General features: G+C 43.4%; 1 protein-coding gene across 2 annotated transcripts in view; it reads right to left on the reverse strand.

Annotated features, from left to right (window-relative positions):
• Positions 1-2,795: 2,795 nt before the first annotated feature.
• E2F7 (E2F transcription factor 7) overlaps positions 2,796-12,805 on the reverse strand; it is a 40,327-nt gene continuing 30,317 nt past the window's right edge. For both annotated transcript variants that reach the window (XM_006933903.4, XM_045062100.1), the window contains 4 exons: positions 10,573-11,074; positions 8,951-9,206; positions 7,038-7,459; positions 2,796-5,759 (listed from right to left, as the gene is read on the reverse strand). In XM_006933903.4, the coding sequence (XP_006933965.1) occupies positions 5,589-5,759; positions 7,038-7,459; positions 8,951-9,206; positions 10,573-11,074 (1,351 nt within the window). In that variant the 3' untranslated portion in view covers positions 2,796-5,588. The remainder of the gene's footprint in view (positions 5,760-7,037; positions 7,460-8,950; positions 9,207-10,572; positions 11,075-12,805) is intronic.

A 12,805-nucleotide genomic window follows, 5' to 3' on the forward strand; every position in this document is an offset into this window, starting at 1 on the left:
CTTTCATGTGACTCTTAATAACTATTGGGGCGCCTGGGTGGCTCGGTTGGTTAAGTGTCCTACTTCAGCTCAGGTCATGATCTAGTGGTTCATGAGTTCAAGCCCCGTGTCGGGCTCTGTGCTGACAGCTCAGAGCCTGGAGCCTGCTTCGGATTGTGGCCCTCTCTCTCTGCCCCTCCCCCACTTATACTCTGTCTCTGTCTCTCTCTCGTCTCTCAAAAATAAATAAAACATTAAAAAAAATTTTTTGAATAACCATCAATAGTTGAGTTTTTCAGGGCACAGTTGGGGAAAGAGTGGATGCTTGTGCAGAAGGACCGGCAGGCTATTTACAAAATGGAATGGAAAAAAGAAAGCTTTTAGCTTTATTATTTTTTAGCTTCTGAAGCATTTTCAAATGCTTAAGAAAGTACATTGACCTGATAAAACTGATCTTAACACTAAAAAATCAACAGCTATCAAAGATTACTTTTATGAGATAGTAAGTGCCGTAACAACCATCTAGGAAAACAGAAATCTTGGACAGTGGAAGTTTATAACTATCACGACAGGTTGTTAGATAGTGAGCTTGGCTGCAGCACCAAATTGAATAAAGGCTGCGTTCCAGAGAATTGATAGAAGAGGTTTTGCACATCAGTTATGCCACTGTTGAATCCGTTCACCCGTAGGCCTTGAAAAGATTGAGCAAATGGAAATAAAAATGGATTTTGTGATTTCTTTGGAAACTTATGCTGTGGCTTCACACCCCTGCCTCCCTAGAACCACTAAGGGGAGGTGTGGGAGGTGTTGCTTGCCTCTCCCTCTTTTCTGGTGTCTGACACTGGCCTGGGGGATGCAGGGGATGTGGGTGAGCCAGCAGCTTTGGCAGCAAAAGGAAGGAGAGGCCGCTATGAGTTTGGCTGGACCTTCTCTCCAAGAATCAGAGCAAAGGGCACCGCATGTGGGCTAACAGTGGATAGAGGCAGCCCTGGACTGTTCTAAACCCCGCCCACGAGCGCCTGTGGAATGGACTGCAGGAAAACCAGAGACTGCGGGAGAATAGCAGCTGCAGGAAAACGTACTGCCTGCATTGCAGGAAGTTCAGGCAAATGTTCGCACGCTTTGATCTTGCCAGGGTTAGTAATCTAGGTAAGCACGTTGAGGAAGGGGAAATGCTCAGTGGAAACAAAGATCCACGCCTTCCTTGCTCGTCTTGAGCCCCAGGTACAGAAGTTTTAAATGGTCACCTGCATAAATTGAGACTGTCTTTGTAACTTAAAATGGCTGTAGAACTTCTGTTATTGGCGGTAACCGGAGAAGTCACAGCACCTGACCTGATGTTCATAACAGGGGCAGATGGGTTACCCCGGTTGACCAGGCTTCAAAGGAGCGCGGGGAGACAAAACAAAATTGCCTTCAGGACTACCTCACGAGTCCTGCTTGTTCCCCGTGAAAGACAAAAAGGGGAGGCTTATAGGGAGAAGATATTGGTAGGTGCCTACAATACAGCACGACCCCATTATAACGTAATATACCGCTAAATATGTGCTAGTAAAATCCTAACTAATCCTGGTGTATGTGTAGAAACATGTTTAATCCTGTGTTATACAGCTATGAATAACATGGGTTTGAACTGTGCAGGTCCATTTAAATGGATTTTCTTCTTTTCTCTAGCTTTATTGTAAGAATACAATGCACAGTACCTATACAAAATATGTGTTATGTTATTGGTAAAGCTTCTGGGCAACAGTAGGCCGTTAATAGTTAAGTTTTTGGGGAGTCAAAAGTTATGCTGGATTTTTTACTGCACGGGGGCAGGCACCCCTTAAACCTCGTGTTGTTCAAGAGTCAACTGTATGTATGTGCCTTGTGAGAAGGAAGGCTAGAGACTGGGACAGTAGTGTGTTGGAAGGAAGAGGCCACAGTAAAGTAAGAGAGGCAGGAGCTGACTCTAACAGTGTTGGCAAAGGGGCCAGCTCTGTTGGGCGGGGTCCTGTGGTTCCTCCCTTCACCATTTCGGGCCTTCTGAGTACCAAGACTGGGCTCAATACTGGGGTTTCAATGCCTCTTTCCCCAGGACCCTACAATTTAGCAGGGGTGGGGGGACTGACAATAACGGGACATAAATGACTGGAGAGCTAACAAAGTAGAGAAAATCAGATTAGGTCTGTTTGAAGGTTAATTTGAAAGTGAGGGTTAACAATGGAATTTGGCTTTGAACTCAAGGTAGGCATTTGCTGGAATGAGAGGCATTTAACCTTGCAGATTTCATGAGAAGTTGGGGAAGTGGTCTGCATTGCATTCACCTGAGCTTCTTTTAAGTGGATAGGCATCAGGATCATCTGGAAGCTCTAAACCTATGGAGATTCTGACTCTGTAGAAATCAGAGGCTCAAGAGCATAGTCCTATCCTCTCAAGCTCCTGTGTAATTCTGACATATTAAGGTTTGGTGTTTGGGAACTACCGGGAAGTCTCAATCAAAAGATCCGATTTAAGGGAGCCTGGGTGGCTCAGTCGGTTAAGCATCCGACTTTGACTCAGATCACGATCTCGCGGTTTGTGAGTTCGAGCCCCGCGTCGGGCTCCGGGCTGATGGCTCGGAGCCTGGAGCCTGCTTCTGATTCTGTGTCTCCCTCTCTCTCTGCCCCTTCCCCATTCATGCTCTGTCTCTCTCTGTCTCAAAAATAAATAAATGTTTAAAAAAAAAAAAGATCCGATTTGGGTTTTATGAGGGCTTGGTTAGCTGAGCTGTGACAATGAACAGTTTTGCTGAAATTGGTACACACAGCCCACGAGCAAATACAACCAACATCTCATTAAATGAATTAATTTTTATTGCTATTTTATCAAGTTTAATATTTTTCTAAAAGAAAAACAAATCAGTTTACATATAGGAAAGTTCCAAGCAGACAGCTATAGATAATATAGCCGCTAGAAAAAAGAGCAGAGCTAAATAGGATGAAAACAAAAGCAGTAAGCAGCAATAAAATTAATACCTACACAAAACTAGCAGTGCAATAAGATTAGCTGAAAGCAGCTTTACGTTGAAAAAAAAAAAAAAAGTTACTTAAATACAGAAATAGCACCTTACCAAAAAGAATTGAGCAATGTAAACTTGGTAGGTAGATTCAAGTATAAAAGTTCTCCCAACTCTTGTACCAGAATGAAAGGGTTTCACAAACCCTGGACAGCGTAGGGCACACACCTTCCCTCAGTGCCTACTCACAGCTGCGTGTCCTTAGCAGGGTCCCCAACAATTATTTCTTTTACTAAGTAATACAACGATAGACTCAAGATTGCCATTGCTTTTCCGCTTCTCCAAATACCCAAGTCTAGCTTAGCAGTCCATTTTCATCAGTTGCTCTGTAAGGAACATACGTTCTCCTGACAGACACAACCACCGCATCATTTTATTTTTTTATGTATCACAAAGCCACATGAAAAAGTGTGTCCCGGATACAAAAGGGATTAGTTCTTAGTTTTCTATTGCTGAACATGGTCACAGAGTCTTAATATTCTCATTTAGGGGGTTGGTTGCTCCTTAACACCCCTCAAGAACCGTGAACTCTCTGAGGTTTTTATGGTCATCATGTGAACAGAATAATAATTAAAAAAAAAGGGATAGCAAAGAAGTTTAATAAGTGGCGAACATCCAAAAACAGTGAGGGGAAAATCAGATTGGGATGTCTTCCAAATGTAGACCTCTCAAGTGAAAATATTTTTGTGGACGTTCTTAAGTATGGTATATTTAAAAATGCATGTACCCTGTGCAGATATAGATGCTGTGTGTCCTGAAAAGGGCATTATTTTTATTTGTTTCAATAAAAGTATAAAACAAATATTAGCTCATATTAGCTCAGGGTAATCATTACCAGGAGATTGTGGATGATTAGAACCATAATTTTATCCATTTAATGCTAGCAAAGATTGTAAAAAAGAAAAAAATGCCATGTTGTAAACTTTATAAGTTTAGTGTTGATAAAAATTTTATATAATAACAAATTTATTTAATCTGGCTATCTACCTCAAGTTTTCAAAAATCTCGTGGGGTAATAAGGCTAATATTATCCTGTAGTTAATATAAAGCCACTTTGCTCAGACTCCCAGAGTCTCTTAAATTAATATTTTTATTTCATAGAACATTTTATTGGGTCCAAAAATAATAAAATAGAACCCTACACCAAGATTCTAAATCTAAGACAGAAGCTTAAAAAAGAAAGGGAAAAAGGAAGGAAGGGAGGGAGGAAGCCACTTACTGGAAGAGACAAGAATGAGGTACATATCAAAAAATCTAGGAATAAAAGAGCTAGTTTGGCTACTTGATGAAATCCTAAAGCAATATGGTTTAACAAACGAGTATTGCATAATTGTTTCCAGAATAGTATTCATGTTAGCACAATGAAATCCCTGCACTCACCACTTGTATTTTTCAGAAAAACTCTGAAAAATAACTGGTTTGCATACTCTTGGATGCTCAACATAATGTGTCCATTTTCCCTCTTACCCTTCCAATAATAAAGAAAAAAAGCAAAAGAAAAAATAAAACGATCACCTATCTTCCTATATCAAGTTCCACATCATTAGCTCTTCAGAATTCTACCACAAGGTCCCATCCAGGTTCCAATTTTCCATATAATCACTTGCTACCATCCTGATTTATTCAATAAACAGCGATTCTTTGAAGGCCTCCAAACCTGATACTCTAACGGTTAACATTTAAATAAAACACCCACGGGGCACAGAGTGAAGGGAACTGCACATGCTAGGATTTTTACAAATGAACAGTAAACACCTCACGGTTCACACGGGTCAGCTCTCAGGCTGCTGGCGTCCCTCTTGGTTCTCGCGCCCAGACAGGGTTAGCACAGTTCAGTACAGCAAGGTGTGCCATTCACAGTTATTTTGGTCTTGACATTCTGTCATGCATATACATTTATCCACATTATTAGCAGGTTGTGAAGTAAGTGCAGGGCAAATCATAGGAAAAAAGTATAAACATTCAAGTCGTCATACCCTGAAAAAACATGTGTTTTGCTGTAGTTGTAAACTTTTTGCACTAAATCCCATTTCAGGAACAAAATAAATAATACCATAGGATTCACAACTGGAGTTGGCTTCCTGGTGAAGCCTAAGGAAGCAGTAGCTTTTTGAAACTGCAGAAAGGAAGTTTCTCTCACCACAGATCTATAGTCAGGGTGAGGGGAAATACATGCCCAGAACGCTCACCCTGGTTAAGTGCTAGACAGCTCCCCCTTCCCCCAGCAGAAAAACCACAAGGCTCCAGTAGCCTGTTCAGATCTACTTCCAGCAATAAGAGGATTCTTGAATCAAAACCACAGAAGTCAGTTGGTGCTTTCACTGTGACACCACGCACAGAGTCTGGACTCTCTAACTGGTACTGAATGCACAATTAGTAACAATTACTTTCCGGAAAACAGAGGATCCGTGATGACGGGCAGGTAACCAGAACCAGTGGGTGAAAGACAGAGGAAGGACGTGTGCCGAAGACCGGATGGCTTGTGTTCCGTTTTGCATCCAGCGTCAGGGCATCACCTGCGACAGGGAAGTTCAGGTGGTTTGATCCCGCCCCCGCCTGGTGAGGCGTGGGGTTAGTCAGCCCCACTGCTGGGGATTTCGAGTCTCCTCTGTGCCGAGCTGGTGTTTCGTGACGGATTCCTCTCTCTTCTCCTAAGGACCGGGTCTCCTAGGCTGCCAGGCGTCTTGAAAAATGTCTCACGATGTGTGCGTCGGATGCTCTTGGGGGTCACTGGAACCGGTGACTGAAAGAGCAAATAAAAACAGCAGTGAGGTCCAAATTGTCCTCGATCTCTGAACTAAGTAAGCCCTGTCCTGGCCTGAGTCATTGTGATCTTCGTGTAAGCGTTCTCTCCTTTGCACTTTTCTGTCACACTCATCTGGGTTGACCTTCCCAGCACTTACAACTGAAATTAACTTTGTTATTTCATGTGCAGAAAGGCAGCCTAGCAAACAGGTTAGAACCAGCTGTGTGACCTTGGGCAAATTACTTAACCCATGTGTCCCTCAATGTTTTTATCCATACAACGGGGATGACAAAAGTGACGACTTCACAGAGCTGCATGAATTAAACAAGATCATATTTATCAAGCACCTTTTAGACCACACTGGGCAAATAGCAAGTATCTGCATCTGTCTCGCCGCTTTTTATTTACTTGCTCATATGTATCCTCTTGTGTTAAACGTTGATCTCCTTAACGTTCCCTCAAAGGACAGGGGCCTTTATCCTGTTTACTGGCATATCTTTACTGCCTGGATCAGTGCCTGGCACATAACTGGTGATCAGAAAGCATGTTATTACATTATAATCACCTTTAGAAACTGTTTATTTCAATGTCTAGCAACCTTGTCAGCCTCTGACAGACTTGTCTAAAATATTTTTGGCCACAGCATAACTCTTCCTCTGTGAGAGAAAAGTAACCACTCTGAACATAGGCATAAGGCATAAGAGGAAATCAACACATACTTACTGACTGCTACAAATGGGAGTTTAGGGGGAAATAGGGTATTGATGAATTTATATCGATTATAATAGTCTTATGTGTATATTTGTATACATTATATGTATCTCCTGTCTCCTAAACACTGCATTTTAAGAAATGACAGATGCTAAGAATCTTTGTGTTAGTATCTAGACTTCTGTTTCTCTCGATTATTTCTATAGCTGTACAACGAAAATTCAGGGTGTTCTCCTTTATTGATCTACTGAAATGAAAGCCTGGAGAAATCATCTGACTATTCAGCATTCCTCACAAATCCCCCCTGAACCATCACTCAAATAAGTCCCTCTAATTTTAAGGAACAGATTGACAACTAAAAATATTTGTCTTTAAGGCACAGCATTTCCTGCCTTAATATCTCCATGCTTTATAAAATAAGCAGATAACTCTGGGTCTACAGTGGAAGCTAGGAAGACCTTGACCTAGAGCCTCTGTCCTACAGTCATGTGACTTAAAGCTAATTAAAGGCAGGCAGACCCCATCACAGAGTGATGACCTTCCTGGGCTCACTTTAGGACTCACCTGCTGTAATTTTACTACAGAGACTGGATGCCCCCCATACATGGGGGATTCAGGCTGGATGGTGTTGTGTGATCTTGATATCACAGGGCTCAGGTTGAGTGAGCCTGGACACTGAAGCTGAGGGTCCGTGGAGGAGAGTGTCGATGATTTTGGATTAACCATGTTTGCAGGACCGATGAGAAGATGAGCCGTTGATCCGAGGCCAGGCAAGCCAAAATTCACAGGTCCCACATTTGGGATAGCACCAGGGGCAGAGGAAACTGGCCTGGGCATTGTGGGAGAATAGAGAACAGGAAAAGTGCCCAGCGTCGGGGATGGTAAGACCATGCAAGGAATGCTGAGTGATGGGAGCTGACCTGAAGGTGGCCCCACAGGATGGGGGGTCTGACTGCCAGATAAGAGCACATTGAAACCATTTAATCCTGAAACAGAAGCAGAACAAGGTAAGTCAACATAACAGGAAGATACCATTCCAGCTCACATCCCGCACGGCACTTCCAAATGAGAAAGAACCCACAAAGAATGGATTCTGCCTGACCAGCCAACCCCCTTCCCGTGTTCTCCCCACCCTGCGCTGCGTCTCCTCAGCAATGGCCACGAATGAGATCCCACAACCATCTGTGTGACAATGTGGTAGATGCCCAGGGCTACTGAGAGGGTCAGTTAATGTGAGTTCCACGTCGAGGAGGAAAATGAACTTGGATGGAAAAATTGTTATCTTTATTCTTACAAATTTATAGCAAAATTTATTTATTCTTATAAATTTCTAGCAAATTTATATTTCCCTCAACTTGGATCCTAGGCAACAAATCTGACAGTATTAATAGCACCTTGACTTTGTCACTAGTAAAAATTATTTTTTGTTTTGGTATAATTGGCTTCCCCTTATAATCCTATGTATTTAATAATTTTAAGCATTTGTAAACATTGTGAAGAGGAATCCACAGGCTTTACCAAAGTGTCAGTGGGTCCTTGGCCTAGAAAAAGCTAATAATCCCTGTGCTGGGCTGTCAATTTCATTCGGCAGGAACCAAGTCTGTTTCTTGTTCATCAATGTATCTGCACCACTGAGTATCATGCTTACGTCAGACCCTCAAAAAATATTTGCTAGTGGAATAAAGAACATTTTCTAGATAAGAGAACAATAAAAAAACACCTGCCTAACCTGTGAAGTGAATGGACAGCTGAGGAAAATCAGTTAAAGTCTCTTTGCATTGAGAGCAGCTTTACGCACATGGTGCATATCTTAAAAATTAGGTATCTATTATGTTTCAGCTTTATTTTGAAATACTAACATCACTTGAGTCTTTCTGTCAGGTCCTATTATCGAAGTGCTTCGGATGTATTATCTTATAAAATTTAGTTCAATTTTGAGAGCACCCCCATGGCATAGCAGCCATGGTTAGTGCTGCTTTACCGGTGAGGATGGCTGAATACTTCATGAAGACTGTAAGTGGCTTTGATGTCCAGCCCTCTGTTTCCAGACCTGGCCCTCGACCACAGTGAATGCTCAGTACCTCCAGATATGTGAGACATCGGCAGGCTAGCTGCACATAGTGGCCATGAGGTTCATGCTGTTCAGTAAACTGAACCAATGCCAGATTCAGCTGAATTATAAAAACAGAATGATCTTTTGAATTGTGCTTTTTTAGCAAATGAAGTTCAACGCATTAACAAAAAACTCACTTGCCCTAATTATTTTCCTAGTATCCTTCCAGTTGGTGAAAACGAAGACAGCCTTTGCCTTCGGTTCACAGAGGGAGGAAACAAGCGGTTTAGAGTAAAATGGCTCAGAGGCTGTACACAGCATCACTAATGGGCTACTTCGGTCAGGTGACGTGGACGAAAATTTAAAAATCTAATTCATGATCTGACTACCCCAAGGGGCCCCAAGACAGGGTGACATCCCTTACCGGCTGGCGACTGTACATAAAGATACTGCAGCAAAGAGGGCTCTTTGGTGCTTTCATTTTCTTTTGAAGACTTTTCAACCTCTGCATCTCTTGAAGAATTTCCCCACTCGGAAGAAACGCAGCAGTTTGCTGAAGCCTTTCCTGAAGCCTGTTCTGCAGCAGAGAGTTGACTCTCCATGTGAATATCTTCGAGGGGCGCAGATCCTCCGGGACCCAGGGTCTTGGGAGAAGCGATGTCTGTGGAATCTGAGGGTTTCTAAGCACAACCAAGCAGGAACCAGAAAGGCACGTAAAAATCCCAGTAGTACATTTCAAGAACAGCCTTCTCAAAATAGCTAAGACATAAGCAGAAAGGTCAGAGATCGCCATGTGCCACACTGCATCGTGTATGTGAGTTGTTTCGGTCACACTTCTAGGAATGGTCTGAAAATCAAGGACATGTCATGTGCTCCTGGAGGTTTAGGATTCTGAAGCACAGAAATGATGGAGTTTTAATAATGAAAAACTGGCCATGGTATTTACACTATGAAATAAATTTCTGAGCTGCTAATGCATCCAGAGTGTGGATGCATCTTTTAGTGGCCCAGTATGAATGGCAGGATGGGCCCAAAGCCGGTCTTGGTTACCTAAGACATACCCCAGTCAGTCTTCCCTGCTGTTATGCAACCCCAGGCTATATACACAATTAGAACAATTCACTCTGGCAAGAGGGAGGAATAAAAGAGAAGGGGTCATAACTAAGGTACTGATCTCTAGGAGTCTGGCTGACCCACCATGGACTGCTGTCATGACCGTGCTTCTGCTCTCACAGTGTTTTACTGGTCATATCTCATTAACCTTCGAGGGCTACTTTGTGAGAGATACGAACAGCTCACATTTTTGCTCCCTTCACTTTGTAGCTGGGGAAACAGGATCTCTGAACAGGGATGAGAACAGACACAGACACTAAAAGCCAAATAGCACCCGTATTCCTGACTCTGAGACTCTGGTGCCTCCTGGATTACGGTGGCTATTTCAGTGATCTCAACTTGTTTGAAAAAAACAAACAAACAAAAAAAACAAACCAAAAACAAACCCAGAAAGTATAGAAAAAGGGAGGAGATCTACAAACATGTTAACGGTGACTGCCTCTATGTGGAAGGATTATGGGTCTTTCTTTTCTATTTTTCATATATCATTTAGCATTTTATGCAAAGCAGGAGCTTTATAGAAAGCACTTGTTTTTTTAAATTTTTTGAGTGAGTCTGTGTGCATGCATGCGCTGGGGGGAGGAGTGAGGCAGAGAGAGAGGGAGAGAATTTAAGCAGGATCCATGTTCAGCACAGAGCCTGACGTGGGGTTTGGTCCCACGAACCCTGAGATCATGACCTGAGCCAAAGTCAAGAGTTGGGTGCTTAACTGACTGAGCCACCCAGGCGCCCCCAAAATCGCTTTTCTTATGGTACTACTTTATGGCAAGACTATGGGAGAGCCAGTCCCAGGCTTAGTTATACAAGTGATACACAAAATACCTTCCATTCCAGACTCAGTAGCTTATTAGTATCTGTGTGTCTTTACTGGGAAGGAATTCTGGGTTAACGGGATGTCACTAAACATGTCCCTCCCTCCCCAAACTCCCTTACCTTGGGCATGACAAGGGCTAGAGGGCTGTCATCATAGTCCCTGCTCTGTCTTTTAGTGGCTGGCTCTTCCTCTTGAGGCTTCCTCTCCTCACCCAGGCGCTTCTGAACTGAGGGTGTGGGTGACTGCTCTGATGCCGTGACCTCCAAGCTTCCACCGTCCCTCTCCGACCCTAAGCCTGACCCTGGGGACGGTCCCTCCTGTACGTTCCCATACAGCATGAACAGTGAGGTGGAGGGCACGTACACCAAGGGCTGGCCGGTCAGCAGGGCTGGCTTTGGTGTTTCCCCGTCTGAGGCGGCAGAAGACGGTGAGACACCCGCTTGTGCATTCAGACCATTCTGCATGGAGAAGGACTGCAGGTCCGTTTGGGCCACAGAAAATACTTGGTGCGCTAAAGGATTAACACGATAATCTGAGTCAGCAGACAGGGTAGGGGAAGGAGCAACAGGGTCCAGGCTGCTTGACGGAGGCATCACTCTCTTACCGACAAAGGCCTTTCCCCTGAAATGAAAAGAAACATAATGGGTCTCAACAAGTTATCGTGTTCCACCAGCTCCTGATTCTTTGCCTTCCTCCAGAGAGATGTACCAAAGCAGAAATGAGATAATGCTGCACATGCTGCTACTGAAGTGTGCCCCTTGAGCACCTATTAGCTAATCCCAGAGGCAGCGGCCCATGTAACGTGGATAGATGGTTAGGGATTGGGAGGGCCGCCTTTGAGGGATCTCAGGTTAGAGCTCAGACTGGCTCCTCCCCTGCCTCTTCTACATCTGATAGTTATCAGCATAATATTATAATTGTTTTACATAATTATGATGATAGCTCTCTGCCACCAGTTTACGAGACTGAAGCTCAGAGACTCATCAGCCTACTGAGGGTCACCCAGCTCTAACATGATGAAGCTGGGCCTCACACTAGGCACTGTATGACATTCTGGGTAGATAGCAAAGACTGGACCAGAGTTTATTCATTTATTATTTTTTATTTATTTTCATTTATTTTTTTAAAGTTTGTTTACTTTGAGAGGGAAAGAGAGAGAGAGAGAGAAGGAAAGGGGCAGAGAGAATCCCAAGCAGGCTCTGCGATGACAGAACAGAGCCCAATGCAGGGCTTGATGTCACAAACCACGAGATGGTGACCCAAGCCGATATCAAGAGTCGGACGCCTAACTGATTTTAGCCACCTAGGTGCCCCCGGATCAGAGTTTCATTTAAAGGATACATCTGGTTTGTTTCAAATCCACTGTGACATAAATGAAGTGGGCAGTGAGGAAATAAAGTTACCTACTAAATTATTTTCTGCCATTCTTGTCCCATTCTGTTCAGTATCACAATTTTTAGGCAGAACACATGAAAAATTAACCCCCATTTAACATATGAGATTATAAACAATGTCTGGGCATTTTCTATGGAAAAATGTCTAAATATTAAAAAACATTTATATTTCTAGTGTATTTTTGGAAACAGGTGAAGAAAATCCTTTTAAGACTCCTCTAAGAACTAATCAGTAGGACCTATTTTGCCCAGTCTTGTCCGTGTGCTGAAGTTAAAATGGAGGGCACCGGCTGCAGAGGTGAGTGTATCTGTCCGACCACAGCCTGAGAGAGTGATCACTACTACTCGGCTGTGAGAAGCTCAACATGGCCATGCTGAGTCTATCACTCACCGTCCTCCCTCTGGTCATCCATCCTCAACCTGTCTACCTCCACCAACAACAGCACCACCGTCTGAGATCCACGTGTTCTTTGTGATGTCTCTCTACTTCGGTGAGTCTTGCTCACTCACCGTCTTACACTGACTTCTACTCTTCCGTCTGCAGCTGACACAGCTCAGATCTGCACCATGAAACAGCAGAAAGGCTGCAGGTGCTGAATCCCACCTGCTTAATAAAAGCAGCCAGAGTGCTGTTCTCCACGGAGTCTACATAGTTCATTATCGTCTGTCTCATAAACCCAGACTCTTCCACCTGGCTTTCAAAGCTCTTTGCCAACCTGACCTATTCACCTCCAACACCCCAAGTTCTTTTTACGAATGATGTTTCCCTTTACTATCCTATTTGGACAAATCATTACAGCTAAACTAATCGGCTTAATGTCTCGGTACTCCCTGACCCCACATCATAATCTGTTTCTTCCCAAATTTGTCCTTAAAAACCACTCTCGTCCCCTCATTAGCACTTCCTCTGCTTCTTCTGATAATACGTGATTTTCTTCAAAATCAGACCCAAAATTTG

Source organism: Felis catus, chromosome B4 (assembly GCF_018350175.1).
Source record: "Felis catus isolate Fca126 chromosome B4, F.catus_Fca126_mat1.0, whole genome shotgun sequence".
Lineage (NCBI taxonomy): Eukaryota > Metazoa > Chordata > Mammalia > Carnivora > Felidae > Felis > Felis catus.